This window comes from Leuciscus leuciscus (assembly GCF_965113295.1).
Source record: "Leuciscus leuciscus genome assembly, chromosome: 4".
Lineage (NCBI taxonomy): Eukaryota > Metazoa > Chordata > Actinopteri > Cypriniformes > Leuciscidae > Leuciscus > Leuciscus leuciscus.
The window spans coordinates 34027838-34048573 of record NC_138728.1 but is presented as its reverse complement, the minus strand read 5'-3'; the positions used below and the strand labels follow the sequence as shown (position 1 = coordinate 34048573).

General features: G+C 41.2%; 3 protein-coding genes across 3 annotated transcripts; 1 reads left to right on the top strand and 2 right to left on the bottom strand.

Moving 5' to 3' along the window:
- Positions 1-307: 307 nt before the first annotated feature.
- Positions 308-1380, bottom strand: LOC309496381 (uncharacterized protein; the record flags this gene model as incomplete). The annotated part of the gene is made up of 2 exons (XM_082166375.1): positions 308-1192; positions 1282-1380. 2 exons carry the CDS (start codon positions 1378-1380, stop codon positions 308-310), a joined length of 984 nt encoding a protein of 327 aa, XP_082022501.1.
- A 9276-nt stretch (positions 1381-10656) lies between these two features.
- LOC309496380 (uncharacterized protein) lies at positions 10657-14159 on the top strand (the record flags this gene model as incomplete). Its single annotated transcript, XM_082166374.1, has 3 exons — positions 10657-11252; positions 11330-12806; positions 13837-14159. Exons 2-3 carry the CDS (start codon positions 11417-11419, stop codon positions 14157-14159), a joined length of 1713 nt encoding a protein of 570 aa, XP_082022500.1. The 5' UTR covers positions 10657-11252; positions 11330-11416.
- A 794-nt stretch (positions 14160-14953) lies between these two features.
- Positions 14954-17085, bottom strand: LOC309496378 (uncharacterized protein; the record flags this gene model as incomplete). Its single annotated transcript, XM_082166372.1, has 4 exons — positions 16989-17085; positions 15625-16038; positions 15206-15529; positions 14954-15124 (listed from the first exon to the last, which is right to left on the bottom strand). Exons 1-4 carry the CDS (start codon positions 17058-17060, stop codon positions 14954-14956), a joined length of 981 nt encoding a protein of 326 aa, XP_082022498.1. The 5' UTR covers positions 17061-17085.
- Positions 17086-20736: the final 3651 nt, after the last annotated feature.

The window sequence follows — 20736 nt, the reverse complement described above, 5'->3', positions numbered from 1 at the left end:
ATGGGGAAAAGACAAGAGCAAATTATGCATCTATTACAGAACCCACATGAACCCCAATAAAGTTATAATCTAAAGATGTTATCTCTTTTGATTTACACCTTTCCCCAAAATGTCCTATGGTTTAAAAAAAAAAAAAATGTATTTCCCAAATAACAATGTCTAATGACAAACTAATTTTGTTCAATAAAACAAATTTCTTTATTTCAACACAAAATCTGTTTGTTTTATCATTTGTTTAATATTTCTGAACATTCAAATCTTTACTTTTCATCTTTTGTTTTGTATGTTAAGTATACGTACATACAAGTTAGATCTGGCCACAAATCTGGTCTCTATAATGACATGCATTAGTGTTGTGGGGTTGCTGGGGGTATGGTTCATCATCAACACCATCATCTACCACAACAACTTGATCACTGGGCTCTAAACAAAGATTATGCAAAATGCAGCAGGCTGAGACTGCTGAGCTGATATTAGAAATGCTTCTCATTTGCAGGTAATGGAGCCTCCTAAACTTAGATTTTAGAATGCCAAATGCATGCTCAATGACCACGCGAGCTGCATTGAGCTTTCTGTTAAAATATCTTTGCCTAGCAGACAAGTGGCCATTGTCTCTATAAGGCCTCATAAGTTGAGGCAACAAAGGGTAGGCAGAATCCCCAATTATGTGCATTCCCTGTGGAACAAGTGAATGAGGATCTTCTTCAAGAACCCGACAAACTTCTGTGAAGTGAAATGCTCTGGCATCATGCCAACTCCCAGGGTGACCCACACTAATGTGACAGAAGCGCCGCTGACTGTCACAAAACCCAGTTAAATTTACAGAATAAAACTGTTTCCTATTCATGTATGCTAGGGGATTATCACAATGGGGTCTCATTATAGGAATGTGACACCCATCTACTGCACATACAGTGTTGGGGAAACCTGCTGTGTCAAACCCTAACTTTGACATCTCCAGCCTTTGACCTCTGGGCCAGGATATGTGGTGGGCCATGTATGTGTTAATATTGTAACAAAACTCAAGGAGATGCTTGGCAAGAGTGGATTTTGACATGTTAAATCTATCTGCCACCCCACGATATGACTCCTGATTCGCCAATGTCCAAAGGCAGGCAAGAACACTGTTCGTGAGTGGCAGTTTGGTCTGTTGTAAATTCATATAAACAGGACCAAGGGTAGTGATGACATCCTGCAAAGGTAGAAAAATAGGTTATCAAGACAACATGCTAACACTTATAATAGTTCAATGAATTTTATATTAACCAGTCCAGTACAAACCTCCACTTGTTCTTTGGAAAGCCTGAAATTACCTCTAAATTCTGAGGGACTGTAGAGAGGGACAACATCCTCCACAAAATGGTCTATTTTTGGAACCATTCTATATAAGAACAAGAGGAATTGTACTCACTATACAGTACATGTAGCCTAACTGAACACACATGTAACGTTAGTCAAACATTTATTATCAGTGTTTTATGTTGAATAGGGATTTTAATTAAATAATTAGTCTATACAGAAGTGTTAAAATTTGAGTAAAACTCAATTATTTACTTGTCAGAATGAGTCATTCTCTCTATTTAAACCAAAATAATAACAATTATTGTTAAAAGGCAAGCAACAAGAGCTATTGATTACAAAAACCACCCATTACATCAGTAATACATTGCAAAGACTTTAGACTTTCGATACAGTATTTTTATTCAACATATCATTTTCAGATTCTAGGTATAGGTCTAGTAACTTTAAAACTAAATTAATAATGTGTCTCTAATTTGTTTAAAAATATACTTTTTGCATTTAACCTTTACTCACCTTCGTTGCTCATTGTGCTCAATGTATTGCAAAAATAATGGATTTTCTATTGCTTCCAGCTCGTCTGCGATAAAGTAAGCAAACGCCACGTGATCTGCCATGACTGACGTAATTGCAGCAAACTACGGGAGCCACAACGTGTCCGGCTTCATATCTCCGTTTGCAGCTCCTCCCCGCCTGCACGCGGCTACTCTCGCCGATCAGTGTTGCCAAGTCCGCTTATTATAAGCGACTTTGGGCTTGTTTTTCTGTAAAGTCGTTTACAAATATTTGTAGTCGCGGGTTGCGTTTTTTTGGGCTTGTTTCTAAAGTGTAGTTGCTTATTTTGGGCTTGTTCCCAGCTCCATAATAAGTTGTCAAGCAGATATTGTCTATATGTTAAACGTAGGAGTTTGTCTTGCCTGTTCCCTCTGTCCCTCCCCTTTCCCATACACACAGGAGAAAGCAGGGGTTTTCCCACCCACATCCTGCTTCTAATTGGCTCTGACCCAGATGTCAACGAGTACTAGCCAATCAGAGGCAGTCTGTATTTTTTTATGGTTAGGAGAACGTCAGTGACGTTTAAATGAAAATACGCGCGAGTCGTGACTGATGGTGAATGGACTGTAGGAGAGTTTTTGGAGGAACAAATGCCCGGGACAAAGTGAGCGAAATACGGGAAGAAATATAACACGTACTGGGAGAAAGAAAAAGGAGTAAAAGAATGGATTCAATCTGTCGTGGGGGATGACTCAAAAGCACTGTGCAGAGTATGTAGCGGACCTCGAAAAACATAAAAAAAAATGCAGCACCGTTCTCCTCAATGAGGCTTCCGGACATTGGGTTCACGGTCTCCAAACACAACGAGTCAAGACAGATCGAGAGCTGCGCTAAAGGTAGCCACCTATGTAGCTTGTCACACATCCATTAAATCAGCCGATCACCTTGGGGAATTAATTTGCTCAACTTGTGACAAAGACATCAAAATGCACCGCATTAATTAACCATGCCATTGCCCTGTGTATGTTCACAGAACATAATAAATGAACAGAAAAATAATGTATGTTCACAGAAACATAATAAATAAACAAAAAAATAAATAAACTCTAACGTTACCATGTGTAGGCTACAGTTTTGCAAAACTGCGCACAGTTAACGTTAACCAATCTGTCCACATGGATGTAAATTGACAATCTGTAGCAACAGTTTAAAATCAGTCCCTACGGCACACAGTTTATTTATTTTTCTCTTCCTGGATCCAAAGGGGGGGGGCGCATAGACAGTATATGGGGATGGGGATGGGGATATGGGGATGGGGATGGGGGGGTGGGGGGTCGCTTGTTTTGGGCTTGTTTTTACTGGCCTGGTTGCTTATTTGTCTCGCGAGATCTGGCAACACTGTCGCCGATCGGTTACATCCAGCCGCAGCCGATGTCGAACACACCTGTTGTCATTGGTTCATTGGTTCATTGTTTCATTGTTCACAGGTGTCCCTTGTCTTGTCATTAGTCTTGTATTTAAGCCCTCATGTTTGCCATGTGTCTTTGTCATCCAAGGCAGTAATATGTTCAGATTGTAGTTCAGCTTTAATAAGTTTGAAGGAGATGAAGTCAGAAACAAGACAGGATATGGTAGGGATGGGGAAATGAAGCCTCATGAATCTCTGAGGCTTTCCCCTGACTGTTCCGGGAAAAGATTCAAAGCTTCGAGAGTGTCGAGAACAGCGTAGAGAGCAGCGCCATCTGGTGCTTATTTAAAATAAAGCAGCCAGAAGCCTGTGTTAAAAGCTCTGGCAGATGAAGCAACCACAACACACTCCATAGTTTCAATGTTATGTGCACAAATAAAAGCCTTACATGTTTGTGTTTGATTTGTTCATTAAAAAAAATCATTTTCCCATTAAAGTGTGACAATAAAATATAATAGCTTATAAGTTTATATGATTCAATAAAATTTAATGTAGGCCTTCTCTCTCTCTCTCTCTCTCTCTCTCTCTCTCTCTCTCTCTCTCTCTCTCTCTCTCTCTCTCTCTCTCTCTTTCTACACACACACACACACACACACACACACACACACACACACAATGAATAAGGACATTGTCTGATAGGATCATCTGTTATTACATGTCAATATCAATCATTGAAAATATCAACCAGACTGAGGCAACAATGACTCGTTAAATACGATCTGAAGTTCGAGCCTTCTGACACCCGAAGCGAAACACGCACGTGACTGGACAGAAAGTGAGGCTTCGTTTGTCATCGATCACGTGACTCTAGTAAACCAATACACGCCTCGATACGGGGCTTCACTAGAAATTGTGTCGCTTATGTGATACGCGCATCGAAGCTTCAGTGTCATATGTAACATCACTAGGATATGGTAATAGAGATAATTCAAGAATTATATTCAATCAAACAAGCTAGTTTAGAGGTACAGTTTTTGTGGGTTCCAGCTCATGTTGGGTTGAGAGGTAATGAGGAGGCTGATGCATTAGCAAAAAAGGCAATAGAACGAGAAATAGTAGATATACAGATTTTATTTAGTAGGTCAGAAATTAAGTTAATTATTAAAAAGAATATTCTGAAAATATGGCAGCAATATTGGGATAATGAAATACAAGGTAGACATATGCATCAAATACAGTCAACAGTGGGTAAGGGAAGAATATCAGGTAGGAGTAGGTATGAAGAGAATATGATTACAAGATTAAGATTGGGGCATACAAGATTGAATAGTACATTGCATTTAATAAGTAAGCATCCAACAGGTTTATGTGAAGTTAGTGAAACAATTGAGCATGTATTAATGCACTGTAGGAGATATAATGTTGAAAGGAAAGAGTTGAAGGAGGAATTAAATAATATAAGTTTACAATTCAAAATTTATTAAAGTCAGATAGGAGTATAATAAATTTAATACTGGGTTAAATAAGCGTATTTAAATGTGTTTTTTTTTTGTTTGTTTTTCTGTCATGGGGGCTGAGAGTGGACGGAGGAGCTGAACACACAGCGCCGGATGAAATTCTATGAAGCCTATGTGCGAGTAAATAAGGGAATTTATGTCGATTGAGAGGTTAAAGTAGTATAGGAAAGTGTCAATGGTCCATTTCTAAGATAGGTGGCGGTAATGCACATATTTGTCTGCGATCCGCCGTAAAAAGCAAGAAGAAGATGTGTCTTTGTCAAGTTTTGTTCCACTGTATGGTAAGTGTCATGTTTTGTTCTAAAGTCATGCCATCCCATGCTTTTGTTTTCAGTTCAGTTCATGCCATGCTTTTGTTTTATGTCTGATCTTGTTATGTTTATAAATAAACTGCACTTGGGTTCTCATTTACACTAGTCTCCAGTGGATCCCTTACAGTATACCTGGTGCAAGAAAAGAAAAAGGTAGCCTACTTTATCAATTTAAATTATACGGTCTATAAGTGTCTTTTTTCTAACTGCCATAATCCATGTTAATTCTTTAAATGGTAAACTCGTGGGGGTGTTTTTTCACTCTTTTCTTATTGTGGAAAATATTACTATATACATTTTATTTGCTTCTTTGTCTCCCATAAACTAGGCTATTACTGGGTTCTCATACTGCATAGGCCTCCCCATTCATGACAGCAGTCAATAGGCTATTTTTGACCTAATGTGACAGTCAATTACCTAACATAAGTTTTACTAAACAAGTATGAAGTAAAAATTGTATAAGAAGTCTCTTGTGCTCACCAAGGCTGTATTTATTTCATCAAACAGTACAGTAACAATTTTGAAATAATATTACAATTGATCAATGTTGAAAACTGGTTTTGCTGCTTAACATTTTTGTAGAAATTTATACTTTTTTTATTCAGTTCAATAAACCGCATTTATTAAAGCATTTATTGAATAGAAATCTTTTGTAACTTTATAAATGTCTTCTCTGTCACCTTTCATCAATTTAATGCATCATTGATGAATAAAAATATTAATATCTGTCTTTTATAACAACCATTTAAATGACTATATCTAAAATTCTTTTTAAAAAAGTACATACTTAGAGAGTGGAAACTTTTTATTTTTTATGCATAAAACTTAAAGGGCAATGTGCGACGCGCATGTGTTTTGTTTTTTGCGTCGTCTTTTTTGCTAGTTTCAGTCCGACGCAGTTATCATTTTCACGTTCTGTGCCACGTTGTTTAAATAGCAAATGCATTAGCGCCCATGGGCGTGCTGGTCTGAAAAAGAGGTGTGGGACGCACAGCAGCACACAAACGTGCCAAATATTAAAAATAAAAGGATTTAGGGGTGGCACGGTTCACAAAACCCACGGTTTTAGGGTCACGGTTTTCGGTTCTGTACGGTTCTTGTTGTTGTTTTTTCTTTTAATCTTTAACACTCCAAAAATTTACTTCAGCATATGATATATAGCTGAATTATCTAATTATTAATTTATTTATTTCATAAATGGGGTGTGTTTGCAAAACGCAGCTTCTCATTTCCCGTGGGCTGTGTCGGACAGTTATTTGTCACCACTTTTTGCCAGGGTTGATATTATGTCCCAGCACGGATGTACCAATACAAATAAATAAAACATTTCCAGTTAACTAGCAAAGTATTCGTTTCGTTCGTTTGTTAAATAAGAAGCAATCTAGCGCTGAAATGTGTTTTTTTTAATCAAGTGATCAAAGTGCTCGTTGCCGTTGCGATCAGTGGCGCTGATACAGTGTTCTCGTGGCTCGCGCACACACCGCAGCGGCCGCACATTCTTCACTCAGACGCGCGCTTCAGTCCGTTGAGGAGACTCTAGGCTACTCTATTCGTTCCGATGAAATCACAAAACAAAATTCATACAAATCTGTCCCTGCTTGATATACAACCGCTGATAAACATAATCGGTTTTGATGAAAAAGAAAAATATATACGAGTGCAGATTAGAACTCAGAACCTTTGACACGCTTGGCAAGTTCTGCCACTGGACCATTAAAGTACATACCGGTACGTGGAACAGTCGATCTATGTAGCCTATTTATTCACGTGAAAAAAACAACATATAGCCTAGTGGAGTTGATCTCATTAAATGTCTAAGTAAACCCAGTGTACTATTTAAATCGATTGCTGGACATTGTAATGTTATTCTACATTTGTCTGATTTATGATTTAGCATTGTATTAGCAGTAGCACGGGCACAAGGCTACATTGCGCATGCGTCGAACCGTGCGAACCGCGCGACGCACACACGCACCGAACCGAGACAAGCGAACCGAACGGTTCGGATGTTTTTTCATGTACCGTGCCACCCCTAAAAGGATTACAATGTAAAAGATCATTATTGTGTACATAAAGATATGGTGGAATCCGGCTTGTCCCATAGATGGTCTGCTTGCTCTCTTTAACCTTGCGCACGAGCAGATCTATTTGCGATCTGGAGACGCGCTCAGTGTTTCCACTATCAAATTCCGCCATGTAAATAGCGAATCCGCCATTCGCGAGCGCAACTGGCATTTAAAGGGAATGTGGTAGATGAGACTCTGATTGGTTTATTGCATGTAAAGCCCAAAACACACCCATTACTCATTAAGACAACCCTTTTAGACCATGCGCCTGGTGCACCGACCATTTTTCACGTCGTTAAACTGGCAAAAGTGGATTCGAACACGCCCTAACTGCACTTGAGCCATGCGCTTAGATTGTTAAAATAGGGCCCAAAATGTGTTTTTGGGTCAAAGCAACTCAAAATGATGGAGCATGTCACAATCACAAAATTAGTACGATTTTTTTTTAATAAAAATAAAAGTTCACAATGTAGCCTAATAAGCCCAATTTTCCTTTAATGTGTGTAATATCTTATTTCACAAACTTCTTATTTTACATAAACTATTATTATGTTTTGATCTTAAATGTATTATATTGAAAGATAATTATTATAATGTAAACACTGCTGGTATTACCTTATGAACTGTGGTTACATTATAAGTTGCCACAGTGTGTTCATAATGTAATACATTTCTCATACAATAACCTATTCCATTATGTGAAACATTTTTATTACATTGAAAATGTATTATTACATTATGAGCTTGAGATTTTATTACATTTTGAGAATTATTACATTATGAGCATTTTATTACAATAATAATGTAATACTTATTACATTATGTGCAGTTTTTACATTATGTGCAGTTTTTACATTATGTGCAGTTAATACATTGAGTTGCTTACAATCATTGATTCACACGATTTGTTCAAAAACACGGATTCATTCAGAAACGAAAACAGTGCTTTGTTTAGAACTCTTTTCATTGCCGAAATAAGCGAAAACATCAATAGTATAGTGTATAATGGATTATGAGCATGTGCATTGAAAAAGAAAATGCATGACATAATTATTTACAAAAAAAATTATATAAATGTAACTATTACAGTTTGTGCAATGCAGTATAGGTTTTAATGAGTCTTTATAGAATAGAAGTACTTATAATAAACTATAGCTCCATGTATACTTATTTATATAAGCATAGACTTCACAGAAAGTGTTACTTCATTGTATTACAAAATACAATTTATAGTATTTTAATGATTTAGTGTTTTTATGAATGTATTCATATAAGTGCTGTGATTTATTGAGGTTTAATGGTGTTTAAACTACTGTAATGTACTGGTCTGTCTGACTTCATCAGTCAGTCTGGGAACAGCTGCTACAAGCAAACGGGTAAAGACAGTACTTGTCTTGCTATCTTGTTGACTGCAATTTTAGTTAAGTATGGGATGGGCTGTTAAATGTAATGAAATTTATGACATTTTACTAGATCGTTAAAAATAGATTGATTAACCCTGAGCCTTGAGCTTCTAATCTTAAAACAATGATTTAACTGTACTGTGCTGTTAACATGGTGGGTTTCCCACAGTAAACTCTCAAGGTTTAACAGTGAAAAACTGCATGGGCTCTGCAAGGTAACCCACTGGGGGCCCGTGTGGGTTTTCTGTGGTCAAGCCCACTGTGCATTTCATGGGGGCCCAAACGGGCAAAACTGCTATGGGCCCTGCATGGGCTAACCCAACTGTGGGCCCCAAAGGGTTTGCCCTTGCCCACACTTACCCACAGTGGGCCCACACTGGCATGTTTGCTGGGTAGTTCTGCAAGGGTAATGGACATTTTAAGAAACATTTAACCTCACTGTGTCTACAATATTTCAAAGTAGGAGTACTTGATGAATAATATATTTTTTCATTGAAGTCTTCCCCTCCTATATCCACTGAATCATCTAGATCAGCCTTAGCAGAATGAAGTGGATTCTTACTCCAGATTCAACTCTCCTAAGCTCATAGGTTTGATTTTTACATTGACTTGAAGCACTACTATAATGTCATAGAAATCTCACTGGTTATTACCTATGAATCAAAAAACGGGGACAATACTTTTTTTTTTTTTTTTGGTCGCAGGTTCCATATACTATAATCAATAATTAATACGATGTTTGTGGGTTTAACTGACCTTAACTGGATTTATTCAAAATAAATCACAATGAAAATTAGTAACCATTGCAAATAGCAAACAGATCAAAACAGTTCAATATTTTATTATATTACAAAATTGCAAAAATAACAAATTAAATGTGAGAGAAATAAATAACTCTTTTTAAATAAATATTTGAAAATTTTAGTTGTATTTTCTTTTCACAAACTGTGAACGGTAGCTGTGTCCCAAAGTGAAGGCTGCGTCCTTCGAAGGCCGTATTTGAAGACCGGATGGCCATATTTGAAGGCCGATTGCGTCACCGCGGTGAGACGAAACGTCACAGCGGCGCGACGAAGGACGTCCCAATTCAAAGGCTGCATCCTTGGAAGGTCGCATTTGAAGGCCGATTGCGTCACCGCGGCTCGATGAAGGCTGTCCCAATTCAGTTATGCATCCTTTCGAAGGCCGTATTCGAAGGACGGTTGCGTCATCGCGCCGCGACGAAGGCTAAAAGCGACGCCAAATGCACCCTTCTTTCCCCGTGAAAGGAAGGATACAAAAACGGATCCTTAGTGGCCTATCCTACCCCATAAGTCATTGCGCGCCGGTGACGAAAGCATTTTCATTTGAAAAAATGGCGTCCTCGAGTTCGGCCGGTGAGGGAAAATTCACTTTTAAATGTAAGTATTATGTTTTCATTTACTTAAATAGCTAGCGAAACCACAGTCAAAAGCCACAAGTTTTTATTTCTTATAAACTTCATCTTAACTCATTTGTTACCATTGGGTGGCTTTATTTGTCAGGTGGTTAGACGCAAAACTTGTGCTAATTGCTTTAATAATTTTCAGGGAGCAAGGAGCAGACCGCTCAGTTTATTAAACTGCGGTCTGAAAACAACCATTTATTCACCGGGGTGAAAAACTCCGCCAGCGTGGCTTGGAGGTAAGACAACACCTACTTGTAAAATTTGCAGTAATCTGTCTCACTTGTGGTGAAGGTAACCCCCATGCAGGCAAAAAAAAAAATGGGACAACTTAAAACAAAATACAAAGTAAGAAAGTTAATACACACATCTTTTCTGAAATATATTGTGCTGTTGTTGTTAACAAGCCATGGTTTATTTGTTCTGCCTTAAGATTGCAAGTGTCCTGGGACAGGAGAGGGAGTGGGTGGGAAACCCACTGCTGAAACGTGGCCCTGGTTTGTCCTCATGGATGAGGTGTTGGTGTCACGGTTTTCCCCGCTCCAGTCACGGTCCCTCACACTACATTTCCCAGAAACCCCCTGGATCCTCACCACACCTGCAATCATTTCCCTCATCACCGCAGCTGAACTCCATCACATCATTATCACTTCATCCCCAGCCTTTATAAGCGGTTTGGTCTCACTCCTTATGTGCCGGGTATTAAACATCACGTCTTGTTCTGTTTCCCGGTTACTAAACATCACGTCTTGTTCTGTTTCCCGGTTACCTTTGATATTTGAAGTACTGGCTCCAGAGGTCCTCGGCAAGTGGCTCAGTGTTCCCCACTCGAGAGGATTCCAGTGCATCTATGAGTGATATTCTAAGGATCATCTGAGAGAGGATTTCCTGTGTTTCTGTGAGTGATATTCGAAGGATCGTCCGAGAGAGGACTTCATGTGTTTCTGTGAGTGATATTCGAAGGATCGTCCGAGAGAGGACTTCATGTGTTTCTGTGAGTGATATTCGAAGGATCGTCCGAGAGAGGACTTCATGTGTTTCTGTGAGTGAGGTCACACAAACTATCTGCGAGTGTATCTGTGACTGTGAACTGTATATCCTGAGTTCAAGACTATCCTGAGTTTATTCTAATCTAGCTTCAAGCGTTCGTGAGTCGAATCAAGCTTCAAGTGAATCTGTGACTGAACTGTATATCCTGAGTTCAAGACTATCCTGAGTTTATTCTAATCTAGCTTCAAGCGTCCGTGAGTCGAATCAAGCTTCAAGTGAATCTGTGACTGTGAACTGTATATCCTGAGTTCAAGACTATCCTGAGTTTATTCCGTTATGAGTTTTAAGAGTATCCTGATTTGTTCCTTTGCATCTACCTTGTTCTGGATTTACTTTAGTGTATAAATAAAGTTTTAGTTCTTTTGGTATTCCTGTCTCCCTTGAGTGATATTGTGACAGAATACCCGGCCACACACGTAGTAAGATCCAGCTTCAGTGCTCAGGATGTGTTGGAACCTGATCGCGGGGCTGGCTCAGGACAGCCGCGATCTGTTAGAGTTCACGATGGGATTTTGTTCTCTGCTGGTTGACTGTGGTCTGAGCGATCAAACCATCATAGCCTGTTACCGGATCGGGGCCCAGTACGTTGACCCACGACCGCTCCCTGACCTTTCAGGGCTAGGCTGGAGGGAGGCGATATCTGTCTGCTGGGACAGCTTTTCCCCCGAGTGTGCGTTTCCCACCAAAACCACTCATCTCGTCAAACCAGTCAAACCCACCAAGCAGGAGCTCAGTATCCGCCTTGGATCGGTTGCGGGGATCGTCTGGCCCAAAGCACGCAAGCTTGTTTCTAACAGTGCCGATCTGGCATCCAAGTTGATCGACCCCCCTTTGATGTCCGTCCGGGGAACTCGCCGGTATGCTCCATATCCCACTAGCCCAGTCAAGTCTGATTTAAGTCAAGTTCCGAGTCTAGTACCTACTAAAGAAATCCTCTGCCCAGATGAGCCAGCTCAATTCATCTGCTCAGATGAGCCAGCTCAATTCATCTGCCCCGATGAACCAGAGCCTGTCATCTGCCCAGTCGAACCAGAACCAGTCGTCTGCCCAGTCGAACCAGAGCCAGTAGTCTGCCCAGTCGAGCCAGAGCCTGTCGTCTGCCCAGTCAAACCAGAGCCAGTCGTCTGCCCAGCCGAACCAGAGCACATCGCCAGTCCAGCCGAGCCTGCACTTCACGCCAGTCCAGCCGAGCCTACACTTCACGCCAGTCCAACCGAGCCTGCACTTCGCGCCAGTCCAGCCGAGCCTGAGACTGAGAGCGTCGTGTCCGCCGAGCCAGAGCCAGTCTTCAAGCACGAGTCAGAGCCCTCAACGCTGCCCAGCTCAGAGCCCTCAACGCTGCCCAGCTCAGAGCCCTCAACGCTGCCCAGCTCAGAGCCCTCAACGCTGCCCAGCTCAGAGCCCTCAACGCTGCCCAGCTCAGAGCCCTCTTCCCCGCTGGTCCCATCCAGCTCAGAGCCCTCTTCGCCACTGGTTCCATCCAGCCTAGAGTTTCCTTCGCCGCCAGTTCTGCCCAGCCCAGAGTCTCCCTCGCCGATGGCTCCACCCTTCCCGGTGCTCCCCAAAGCCAGCTCTGACATTTTTTGGGAGGGGAGTAAAGGGATGGCTACTGAGGCTTGGCCACGGTCTGCCATACCACCTGCTCCGCCGTGGCCAACTTCCACCCTGCCAACTCCGCCGTGGCTGACCACCATACTGCCTGTTCCGCCATGGTCGGCCGTCCTCATGCCTGCTCTGACCGAGTGGTCGACACTTCTGCCTGCTCCTCCGTGGTCGACCACTCGGGCCGGCTCTACTCTGGCCATTGGAACCATCCTGGAGTCCCTGGTCCTTGGTCCCTGGTTCCCTGTTCCCCCGGACAGAACTCCAGGACGCCCACCCCCCCTCCCCATCGATGTTATTAGGCGCGAGGACGCGCCTTCGGGGAGGGGGGAGTAATGTCACGGTTTTCCCCGCTCCAGTCACGGTCCCTCACACTACATTTCCCAGCAACCCCCTGGATCCTCACCACACCTGCAATAATTTCCCTCATCACCGCAGCTGAACTCCATCACGTCATTATCACTTCATCCCCAGCCTTTATAAGCGGTTTGGTCTCACTCCTTATGTGCCGGGTATTAAACATCACGTCTTGTTCTGTTTCCCGGTTACTAAACATCACGTCTTGTTCTGTTTCCCGGTTACCTTTGATATTTGAAGTACTGGCTCCAGAGGTCCTCGGCAAGTGGCTCAGTGTTCCCCACTCGAGAGGATTCCAGTGCATCTATGAGTGATATTCTAAGGATCATCTGAGAGAGGATTTCCTGTGTTTCTGTGAGTGATATTCGAAGGATCGTCCGAGAGAGGACTTCATGTGTTTCTGTGAGTGATATTCGAAGGATCGTCCGAGAGAGGACTTCATGTGTTTCTGTGAGTGATATTCGAAGGATCGTCCGAGAGAGGACTTCATGTGTTTCTGTGAGTGAGGTCACACAAACTATCTGCGAGTGTATCTGTGACTGTGAACTGTATATCCTGAGTTCAAGACTATCCTGAGTTTATTCTAATCTAGCTTCAAGCGTTCGTGAGTCGAATCAAGCTTCAAGTGAATCTGTGACTGAACTGTATATCCTGAGTTCAAGACTATCCTGAGTTTATTCTAATCTAGCTTCAAGCGTCCGTGAGTCGAATCAAGCTTCAAGTGAATCTGTGACTGTGAACTGTATATCCTGAGTTCAAGACTATCCTGAGTTTATTCCGTTATGAGTTTTAAGAGTATCCTGATTTGTTCCTTTGCATCTACCTTGTTCTGGATTTACTTTAGTGTATAAATAAAGTTTTAGTTCTTTTGGTATTCCTGTCTCCCTTGAGTGATATTGTGACAGTTGGGGCAGAGGCATTCTACCAATCCCCTGTCCTTATCGCCTCAATCCGTGAGGACACACCAGGGCCAAGTTCAGCAGTGGGTGGCCACAGTGAGGAGGAGCCAGCACCAGCACCCGTAGCACCAGCAGAAGCACCTGCACCAGCAGCAGCACCCGCACCACCACCACGAGCACGGAGAAAGCGGGACTATGAGGAGGAGATGCTGGACCTCATTAGAGGGGACATGGCTCTGCAAAGGGAGGCAGAGGAGAGGAGAGCTCGAGAGAGCAGGGAGAGGATGGACAGGCTGTTTGCGCTTCTTGAGCGCATGGTGGAGAAATAGTTTATTTTTTATTTTTTGTATGTAGATATAAATGAGGATTTTTAATTTAAATTAAATGGAAAGAGGAAACTTAAGTTTTGTACAGTTTATTTTTGTAATCTAAGTTATATTAAATTATGTATTTTTTTCCAAACTTGTGTACAGTTTATTTAAAATGAATAATAAACATTACTTTTGTTCCATTTCTGTGCATTGTTTATTTAAGTAACTTGATGTGTTGGGATATGAAATAAAAAGGAACCGTTCTTGACATTGCTTATTTTTTTTAATGACAGGTTTGACAGGCAATATTTTATACAATAATAACATTTGGAAAAAATAAATAATTATATAGATAAATAACGTTTTATAAATAATAAATAACCATTTACAACATAACTTAAATATCATCTGACAACATAATTTAAATGAACAGTACATAAATTAAGATTTCAGCTGAGCAGGGAGACCCTGGTGGTGCCGCTGGACCCCGGTGGGCTCCACAATAGAGACGCTGGTAAAGCCTCTCTGCCGGTGGGTGGGACATCATCATCTAGGATGGTCTCCAGAGTGTTTGACTGCATAATTTCCACTGTCCACTGCATTGTCTAACAACAGGTTTGCAGGGCTGACTCAATCGACGGCTGCCATCTCACTGAATCATTTCAAAAAGAGGGAAGAATAAAATAAATTCTCATCCTCAAATCAAAGCATCAAAAATTTCAACAAGTAAACCCATTCTATGGAAATAAATGTTTGGTTTTGGCCATTATAGCTTTAAAGTTCTCTGACTTGACTGTTACCAGTAATCATGGTCAATGGGAACCTCCTCCAGGGCACACACCTCTCCAGGGAGCCCCACTGACCATCTCCAAAACATGCTCCCCCTCATCCTCCGCATCATCCTCCTCATGCTCATCCTCCGGGGCCATGATGTCACCAACCCCAAGGCAGATGTTGTGGAGGATGGCACAGGCTGTGATGACCTGAAAAAAAAAAAAAATGATATGGTCTGGAAGAAAGAAGTTAATTATGTTTTTTGCAAATGTATTTTTCATTTAACTTACATGAGGTACAAAGGTGTGGTGCACCTCCAGCGCTTTCAGGAAGATGGATTGGAACCTGGTCTTCATCATCCCAAAAGCACGCTCTATAATGGAGCGTGCCCTGGAATGATGGAGATTAAAGCGCTGGGCTCCCACACCTCGTACTGGCCTCTTGTAGGGAGTGATGAGGGGGAGTGGGTGTTGGAGACATGGGTACCCTCCGTCTGCGAGGATGAAGTGCCCTGGAGGAGGGTACATTGACCTCCTGTACAGTGGGCTGTACCGGAGCACCCGTGCGTCATGCACTGACCCCGGCCAGCCCACGTAGGTGTCAATGAAGCGGCCCTGATGGTCACAAACAGCCTGCAGGATGATGGAAGGGAACAGTTTCCTGTTCCTGTAGCTTGACCATCAGGGCCGCTTGGAGGCTTGATGCGGACATGGCAGCCGTCGATTGCTCCAGCAGCTTTCAAGAAAGCTCTGTGTCTGGCCAGCCCTGCAAAGCCACGGCAAACTGCCTCCAGGTCTTCTGGGGTGTTGGGGAACCGAATGACCTGGTGGCGGATGGCAACCACCTCCTCAGCGACCCGGTGGACAATGCGGTGGACAGTGGAACGAGGCATATCAAATGCTCTGGAGACGACCCTATAGGATGTACCACACGCCAGCCAGAAAAGAAATACCAGGGTCTCTATTGTGGAACCCCATCCGTGTTGCCGGTCACTTCTCAACAGGTCCAGCAGCACTCTCAGGGCCTCCCTGCTCAGCCGAAAATCAGGTCGTGTGTCACGGTCATTAAAAAACCCATCCAGCACTGGCACACTCAGGTTTATCCTGCAGTACAGGGGTGTGGTCTGATTTAGGGAAACAAACAAAGAGAGATGGTTTAAAGTTGTGACAAAGTAATTGTTGGAAGATATAGTGATACTTAAAATACTTTTAGTAAGTATTAATGGCACATTGGGGAAATTTTAGTAGTTATATTTAAAACCTTACTTATGTACAAGTGTTATCTTGCATACTTGTATTTAATTTACTTAAGATATGAAGAGTAAAAGAACAGTTAAGTATTCTGCATAAAAAAACTGTTTGTCAGGGTTTTTAGATATTTTGTTGCATTCATATTACCTATCACCTTGTAACTGCTTGGCTATGTGTATATTGCATTTTAATTCTGAATATGTTGAAGGTAGTTATATTTTAATTTACTGTTGAATAGTTTACTATAGAACCAGTTATCATATTGTAAAATACCATGGTTTTGTAGTGTTGCTGTCCTGTGAAAGAGAAAAAAACCTCATTACTTCACATTTGTATGTGAATACTTAACGAATGTACTTGCTTACAGTCAACCACAGGTTATTTTGAAAATGAAACGAGCACAATTTTAAGGAAATGTTGCTATACAGATGCATCATGCCATATAAAAGGCTGCATCCGAAGGCGAGCGGGAGTAGCCTACCTATATATATTAAAGAGGTATATTTCACTGTATTTATTTAAGAAGTATATTTCACTGTGTTTATTTATTGTTTTGTGTTTTATGCTTCGACTGCGTTAAAACAAAGCACGCTGGAAACATGCCTGAATAAGATCACCATGATCAAGAGAATAAAACTACATAAAAATCGCATCTTCGTAAGGTAACTTAGCCTATAACTAAACATTTGAACAGCTTTATGTGTATTTTGTATTTTCATAAGTAGCCTATCATAACATGACTCAAGTACAGTCTCAACTTGTGTACTCCAGCAATTAAGGACGCAACTTCTGAATTGGGATGCAGCAAACCAGTTTACTTTACCTGGCCACGGTCTTGACAAAGCCAGAGATACATCACCCGGCGGCGCCGCCTGGGATGAAACATCCCCACCATCTCCTCCAGTAAAACATAAAATAAGAAAAATAAAATTATGTAGTCTTGCTCCATTTTTATTTTTAATTGATGCCGCGTATGATGGCAGCTCTCCTATCGCAGCGTTGCTTGGCGACAGCATAATGGGGAAAACCTGGTGGCAATTACAATCCTATGAAGGCTAGACTCGGAGCGTCCTTCTACGGCTGGGAAGGCTGGGTAGGCTGGGTCCTTAGAAGGACGCAGCCAGTCACTCTTCAGCCCAGTTGAAATTTTCCACCATCCTTCTGACCAAGGATGGAGACGTGAGATCCAGGTGTCTCAAAAGTGTCATAATTTCCGCATGCAAAAAGGATTTCTTTTTCGAGTTTTAAGTTTTAATTTGTATTAGGCTCGTTTTGACCATTGTATGAATTATCTTTTGTCTTTTTTGATTACTTTATTTACACGGTAAATATTATAGAGTAGTCACGTGGCTCACGCCCCCAATCGGAGTCGATTGTCGATAGGCTACACAGCGTTAACTGTTACTGCTGTAAGTACAAGATAGTGCCGTATTTTATTAACGTTACGGGTTGTTGTTTTTTTAGAATTGTTTAGAATTTTATACAGTATAGCGAATTTTCGACCAATAGGCCTATATGTGAACTGTTGTAAGAGCAAGAGGAGAAAACTGATTTGACTAACTATAAGAATTTTAGACCTTAACACATTTTTTTAAAACTTGGCTTAAGTTAAAAGTTTACAGAAGTGCATTGTGGCATATTTCTGTGTTAAATTGTTAATTACATGTATCATTTATATACACTTAGTCTTTTATAGAACACTGCAGAGAGTATGGCTCAGGCTCTAGTAACAGCCATCTCTGGGGAGTTGACAGAAGGGCACACTCACAACACCTCCGTTTCTATATACAGTAAATACACCCCCGTATCAGCACCATTACTCCCAACACCTCCTCTCTACACCTGTCAGGCCTCCACGAGCCTCTATCAGCACCATTACTCCCATTACTCCCACTAGCAACACCAGTGAACCAGGCTTTAAAGAGGTAGAATTATAACACATTATTTAAAGTTTTGTACATTTTTGACATTATAACCTTCGAATTCTAGTGTAATACCACTCATTCTCGGTACTCAACAGCTTTCAAAAGTATGAAGTGGCATTATTTACTTGCATTTTCTTAGACAGTGAGTTTCCAAATATGTTTAATGCCAAAGGTGCCCCATGTCAGCCATAATACTACCATCCCACTGCAAATGTTGGCTTTACATGCTGAGGAGTGCAAACAAAATTAAAATGTGAGTTGTGTATTCATCTGCATCAGTTGTGAGTTTTGTATAGCCACATTGGCACAGCAGCAAAATAAAGTTGTGATCTGCGTGTTACCCACACAATTAGTTTTTTATTTAAATTATTGTCTTTGTGACACACACTGAGTGTATGTGTACATGTCATAAACACATTAACACAAAGGACAATAACTAAGGTGTTATGATTGTAATTACAATTGTACAGAACCCAGTACTGGCTCACTTTAACAGCAAACACTCCTGTGCCATCGTTGAGCCAGAGGTTGGGGTGAATCATGATGATGCCCCATCTGAAGCCTAGAACCACGAAACAAGATCAGGAGAACATGTGCGGGACAATCTGGGTGCTGTTTCTGCTCCGAACATTTGTGTTCCCGCTCTCCAAGAGCATTAAACGAGTTAATATTTTCGGCCAAAGCACTGCATTGTATTATTTTATTATAGATTTGTTGTAGTTAGTTTTTTTCCTAAACTATTTTGTAAGTTTATCAGGCACAGATTGTCAAGAAATATTCTTTCCTCAAATGCATACATTTTCTTTTATCGGGGGTTGTGTAGTTTCTGAGCCAGGGGTACTCAATGGTCCTGTCATAATCAAACACACCTGAACAATGTCATCAAGTTGTTTTACGATGAATTGCAGATAATAATTTAATCTAAAAAAACATATCGATTAATCAAATAATCAAGTTAATGCACATGCATGCTGCGCAACCGTTGTTTTACGATTACTTTGAAATTTCACAGGTGTGGTTGAAACTCTTGAACAATTGAAACTCTGGACCTAAGCTTCCCAAAGCCGTTTATGCTCTATAAACATTTAGTAGTCAGATAATACAAAATAATAAACGTGTTATATTTTAAGTGTTTGATATTTTACAACAACAATGTTCTGACAACATCCATTTAAAAAAAATATATTTTTAATAATTTTCTTCTCTCTCTGTTGCTTCCTGATGTCTTTCTTTGGCTTCTCATTCCCATCTGTCTTCACGCTCTTGTCTCTCTCTTCATTTCTCCTTTTCCTGCCATCGTCTCTCCCTCCCTCTAAGTTGTTTCTCTCAGCCTCCATCTCCCGGATTAGGTCCTCAAATGGTTTCCTTTTGCTCCCTGTTCTCTTTGGTTCTGGACTCACTGAGGATGAAGAGGATGAAGAGGCCACAGCAACATCTGGGTCAGATGAGGCAATAAGGCTAGGTGGACTAATGGAGGGGTTTTAATTAATTTTTTGCCAGAATTTCAAGAAGGGAAAGGAATCGCTCATCCTTTTCTTTTGTCTCCCTCTCTCTTTTCCTCTTTGTCACTTGCCTCCCGGCCCCATCGGTCTTCACTTTCCCTTGCTTCTCTTGCTCGTCTTTCCTCGTTCGCTTGTCTCTCTCGTTCTCTTCTGTCTTCCTTCTCCATTTCTCTCCATCGTCTCTCCTCCCTCTCAGCTGCTTTCCGCTCTCTCTCCACTTCCCTCTCCTCCATCTCCCTGATCAAGTCCTCCAGGTCTTTTGGTCTCTTGGGAACCCTCCTTGGTTCGGGCCTCACTGAGGATGAAGAGGCCACAGGAACATCCGGCCCATATGAGGCAACGAGGGCCAGTGGACTAATGGCAGGTCTGCCCCCAATTGCCTCATCCACGGCACTGCACCACTTCCAGGATTCTGCGGTGGACATTTCAGATCCTGCAGAAATGTTCAAACAGAATACAAAATCAGTCATTTAATTACGCAATTGAAATGTTCATTAACTGTTGCATTAGTAGTAACAAAATCATTATACTTTATATCTCTATTTAAGGTTTTGTGGCTGTTATTTTGCCTTTTAGGTTTCGCTCCACCACAAAAGCTCTGCAACAAGTGATCAGAAATCAAGAGCCAAAAACTGCTTTAATAACAGTAGTTAATGACAACTAATATAAATATTTTTAATAATTATTTTCTATATTTACTCAAAAGCTTTGATTGCAGCATTCCTCTTTCTGGTGAAGAGTGCTTCATGCGCCACTCTCCTCTAGATAAAACGGCATGTGTTTATCGGTCCCTGTAACATCCAAACAAGATTTAATGTTAGATCTGTGATTAAAAAGCTACTAAATAAAAATGTTGAGGTGTATATATAACAGTCCACTAAAGGCAAGTTAGATGAACCCTAGTGCAGTTTTATTAAATCCAAAAGTGAACAGATACACAAACAAAGGCTAGGCTTGGCTTGGCTACACTTCGCTAAACACAAACTCACCAACAGCATGTTACATGAACAAAGCTAGACAAGATACAATGGAAACATGAGGGCTAGTTATATAAGACTAATGACTAACAAGAAACACCTGTGAACAATCAAGACCATCAACCAGTCAGAACATGACACATAAGACAAGGGAAGCACAAATCATG